The sequence below is a fragment of the Rhinopithecus bieti genome, unplaced genomic scaffold, assembly GCF_001698545.2.
Source record: "Rhinopithecus bieti isolate Rb0 unplaced genomic scaffold, ASM169854v2 scaffold_12928, whole genome shotgun sequence".
In the NCBI taxonomy this organism is placed as follows: Eukaryota; Metazoa; Chordata; class Mammalia; order Primates; family Cercopithecidae; genus Rhinopithecus; species Rhinopithecus bieti.
In genome coordinates this window covers 2,216,313-2,220,870 of record NW_016807614.1, presented here as the reverse complement: position 1 = coordinate 2,220,870, position 4,558 = coordinate 2,216,313, and the positions used below count along the sequence as shown (strand labels likewise).

At 55.0% G+C, this 4,558-nt stretch overlaps 1 protein-coding gene across 6 annotated transcripts in view; it reads right to left on the bottom strand.

The window, feature by feature from the left end:
• Positions 1-1,813: 1,813 nt before the first annotated feature.
• MARCHF10 (membrane associated ring-CH-type finger 10) overlaps positions 1,814-4,558 on the bottom strand; it is a 112,275-nt gene continuing 109,530 nt past the window's right edge. For all 6 annotated transcript variants that reach the window (XM_017882953.1, XM_017882952.1, XM_017882954.1 and 3 more), the window contains one exon: positions 1,814-2,277. In XM_017882953.1, the coding sequence (XP_017738442.1) occupies positions 2,222-2,277 (56 nt within the window). In that variant the 3' untranslated portion in view covers positions 1,814-2,221. The remainder of the gene's footprint in view (positions 2,278-4,558) is intronic.

The window sequence follows — 4,558 nt, the reverse complement described above, 5'->3', positions numbered from 1 at the left end:
GCACACTGCAACCTCTGCCTCCTGCGTTCAAGCAATTCTCCTGCCTCAGCCTCCCAAGTAGCTGGGTTTACAGGCATGTGCCACCATGCCTCGCTAATTTTTTTTGCATTTAGTAGAGTTGGGTTTTCGCCATGTTGGTCAGGCTGGTCTCGAACTCCTGACCTCAGGTGATCCACCTGCCTCTGCCTCCCAGTGCTGGGATTACAGGCGTGAGCTGCTGTGCCCGGCGAACCTACTGGTTTTCAAGAGTTGCATCACTTTAACTGGAACATATCGGAAGAGTAGGACCAGATTTTAAGGTGATTCAAGCCTAGCCTTCCTAAAACCCTACTGATTCCTTAATTCAGCTCAGACCCCTTTGCAGCAAAATCTCACCCTTTGAGACTCCCAGGAGAGGGTGGGTCAGGGAAGCAGGGGCCTTTCCTGGTCTGAGAAGTCTTAAAGGCAGGGGGGAGAAGTGCCACCTCCTCTTCATTTCATCTTTCTCTCTCGTCCTCCTCTCTCAGCCCTTTTTCTGTCCCTCCCTCCATTTTTAATCTATAGAGGCAACGAGCTTTAGCAAATTTATCCAGTTGTGTAAACGTTGCCGCAAAGCAGCTTTATAACATCTCCCTCACCCCCAAAAGTCTCCTGGACCCTATTTGCAGTCAATCCCTGCCCCTTCCCCAGCCCCCGGCAACTACCGATCTGCTTGCTGTCTCTCCAGTTTTGCCTTTTCTAGAAATTGTATAAATCATATACTATGTAGTCTTTGCTGTCTGGCTTCTCTCACTGAGCATAACATTTTTGCATGTACCATAGTTTGTCCCCTCCATCTTTTATGATTATGATTATGATTATTATTATTTCAGACCGGGTCTTGTAGCCCTGTCTACAAGGCTGCAGTGCAGTGGTGTGATCATGGCTCCCTGCAACCTTGACCTCCTAGGCTCATGTGATCTTCCTATCTCAGCCTCCTGAGTAGCTGGGCCCACGAGGGCGTGCCACTACACATGGCTAATTTTTTTATTTTTTCTGTGGAGACGGTCTTGCTATGACCCAGACTTATCTCAAATTTCTGGGCTCAAGTGGTCTGCCTGCCTTGGTCTCCCAAAGTGCTGAGATTACAGACAAGAGCCACCATACCTGGCCCTTTTATTTATTTATTTATTTATTTATTTATTTATTTATTTTTCATATGGAGTTTTGCTTTGTTGCCCAGGCTGGAGTGCAGTGGCGTGATCTCAGCTCACTGCAACCTCTACCTCCCAAGTAGCTGGGACTACAGGTGTCCACCACCACGCCCAGCTAATTTTTTTTTTGGTATTTTTAGTAGACACGGGGTTTTGCCATGTTGGCCAGGCTGGTCTCCAAGTCCTGACCTCAAATGATCCATCCTTCTCAGCTTCGCAAAATGCTGGGATTACAAGTGTGAGCCACCACGTCCAGTCCTTTTATTATTTTTTGGCTTAACTTTGTTTCTCCCTCTCTCTCTCATACACACACACGTACTCAAATACACTCATGCACACAATTTTCTCACTAACCCTCTGACCTTTCACCCCAAGTCCTGACTTTGTCTTTGGGTCCTAAGATGCAATTAGGAAAAAAAGTGTGGAGTCCACACCCCAACTGCGTCCTAAGTGGGTACTACAGGGGCAGCCACCATCCAGCCTGCCCCAGCCCATGGGGGCCCAGGATGTAGCATCCCCAGTGATGGCGGGAGCGAGGGAGAAGTGGAGGTGAGGTGGGGACTGTGAGAAATGCTTCCCTCTTCCTCCAACTTGAGACCCTCGGCCTCTGACCAAGGCAAGTGAAATAAGCATGAACAAAATTGGGACAATAAAGTCAGTTTACTGAATGAATACATGGCTCGAGTCCACTCAGGGTGGAGTGAGACCTGGCAGGCGCCCTCAGCAGTGGGACCCCAGGCCACTGGACCTGGCAGGGCTTCCGGGTCCTCTTGGGCTTCTGGGCTAAGGGGGCAGCAGCAGGCCAGCCTGCCAGGGGCTCCACAGTCCCAGGCTGCTTGACCTGCGCTGTCTGGGACTAGACTAGTCGCTGTGGCTGCCCATAGATGCTCAAGGCAGACCCCAAAAGAGAGTGGCACAAGGTGAAAATGCTAACTGTGAACACTTGGTTTCAGTTTCAGTAAAGAAGAGGAGGAAGGGAGGCACTTGGGGATGCAGAAAGAAGGGCTGGCGGGAGAGGGCTCCGCCGAGCTCCATGGTTGGCTTCCTTGCTAGACGACCCGGCTTTGAGAAACGCCGCCTTCATTTCCATCTCCCAACTCCGAATCTGGAAGGCAAGAAGATGTTTCAGGCCGGAGGGCCGCAGCAGACTGTGGGGTCTGTCACAGGGGGCATGGCACTGCCGCTCTGTCTTCTCCCACCCCAGCCCTGAGGGCCAGCCACCCACATGGCCACAGTGCCTGGAACAGTGTGGGGAACAGAGACCTGCAGTCTGGGGCCGGGGAATCTGCAGACTGCCCCATTGGGGTTTCAGCCACACCAGCTTCCCCCAAAGACAGCATCTTGGTCATCTCCACATGCCGACATAGCCTGGTGCAGCACTTGTTTTCAGGCTGAATAGCTGCGGGGCCATTGCTTCCTCTCAGGGTAAGACCCCACTTGAATCCCTGCTTCCTAATTTGGCAGGGAAGGGGGAACTGACTCAGGTGTTTCAGGAGTCTTCCAGAAATCAATGGCTGGAGGCAGAGGGACGCGTGATAGGAGGGAGAAGGGAGGGACAGCAAGAGGCACTGGGTGGCAGTACAATCCAAGTGGAGGAGGTGGAGTTGGTGTGGGGGGGGGTCTCCTTTATTCTTGGGGGAAACTCTTGTTCTCAATATGTTTCTTTCCCCCTTGGCTTGAGTGAATGATCCCTGACAATTTAGAAACAGTTTAGGCTGGGCGCGGTGGCTCACGCCTGTAATCCCAGTGCTTTGGAAGGCCGAGGCGAGTTAATCACCTGAGGTCAGAAGTTCGAGACCAGCCTGGCCAACATAGCAAAACGCCGTCAACGTAAAATACAAAAAATTAGCCAGGGGTGGTGGCGGGTGTCTGTAATCTCAGCTGCTTAGGAGGCTGAGGTAGGAGAATCGCTTGAACTTGGGAGGCAGAGGTTGCAGAGAGCCGAGATCGTGCCACTGCACTCCAGCCTGGGTGACAGAGTGAGACTCCATCTCAAAAAGAAAAATAAAAAAAGAAGAAAAAAGAAAAGAAAGAAAGTTTCTGCCTGTTGTGGAAGAAACTGTTGCAAGGAGCAGGAGCAACTGACATGCCCCCAATCCTACCTGGACCCTCTCACCCTTTCAGTTCAAACCAAGGAAGCCCCAGCCTCTGAGCTGCCCCCATCCCCTCATCCGTCCTGTGTTTTCTCTAAAAGCCAACAGCCTTGACTGGGTGTTTGGTGAGGCGCTCTGGCCCAGCCTTTGGCCAAGGGCACTCCATGCCCGCCCCTGTTCCTGCCCCAATCCTCATCTGTTTGCATATCTGCATATTGGCCCCTCCCTCCACCCCTTGTTTTGGTGACACTGGGAAGTTATTTGTGCTACTGGGAAGCAGCTGTCCTGGTGCTGGCTCCTGCGCACACCCAGGGACTCTCCCCAGCTGCCCTAACTTCGGTTTCAGTTGTGGCATTTGTGTGAGGCTTTGGTTTTCACGTGCAGGGGAGGGGACCTGGTCAGCAGGCTGGCATGGGCACCACAGAGCCACAAAGAGGCTGGCACCTCTCTGTGCTACCTGGTGTGCCCTGATGTTTTGCCTTTTCCTCCTGTGTACCTGAACCGAGCTAGGGCAGCAGGTCACAGCTGTGACTCAGCTCTGGCAACCCATATTAACAAAGTGCTGCCAACCAGGCGAGTCATGCTAGGATGCCAGAGAACCAAGGGAGTGTGGCCTACGGGGGAGGCTGGATGCCTGTGGCTCTGCCACTGGCTACCCTGGCTCTTGTCTTGAGAATGGCTCTGGCGGGAAGCCAGGCCAGGGCTGCGACTGGTCAGCACCCCAGGATCATCCCTCTGTGCTGGGTTCTCCTTGGCCTTGGTTGTGCCCACCCATGTCTGGGGCGTGAGAAGAGCTGCGGGCAGGTGGAGCGGGCCTGGGCTTCCAGGGGAGAACTGCCTGTCTCCCCTGGGGCCGAGAGCGGCAGGGGAGGGGTGGTGATGGGGTGGATCCTCGAGCGGGTCCCAGCTCCCGGAGGAAGGATGGCAAATGAGTGGGGGTCGCTCCCTCTGTGGGACCATTTGCCTCGGAGCAGCACGGAAGCGCGGCAGGTTCCCTGTCTCCCGTGGAGACTCTTGTTGGAGCACCACCCTAGGGATGCTCTTCTGCTCTCCGGAGACGTCGGTCTTCCCTGCGGCCCGGGCTCGGAGGCCCGGGTGCCCCAAGCCCAGGCTCCACGGTGTGAGGGGAAAGGCTCGGTCCTGCTCGGTGCGGCCCGCCCTGGGCACTAGGGGTCGCCCCTGCCCAGCGGAAGCCACGTGGGCGCGCCCGGCCGGCGCAGGTTTCCCCGGACCGGGAAGAGCGAGGCGTCTCCGGGGCGGGGCTGGGGAGGGGCGCCTGGGCGCGGCGCCGGG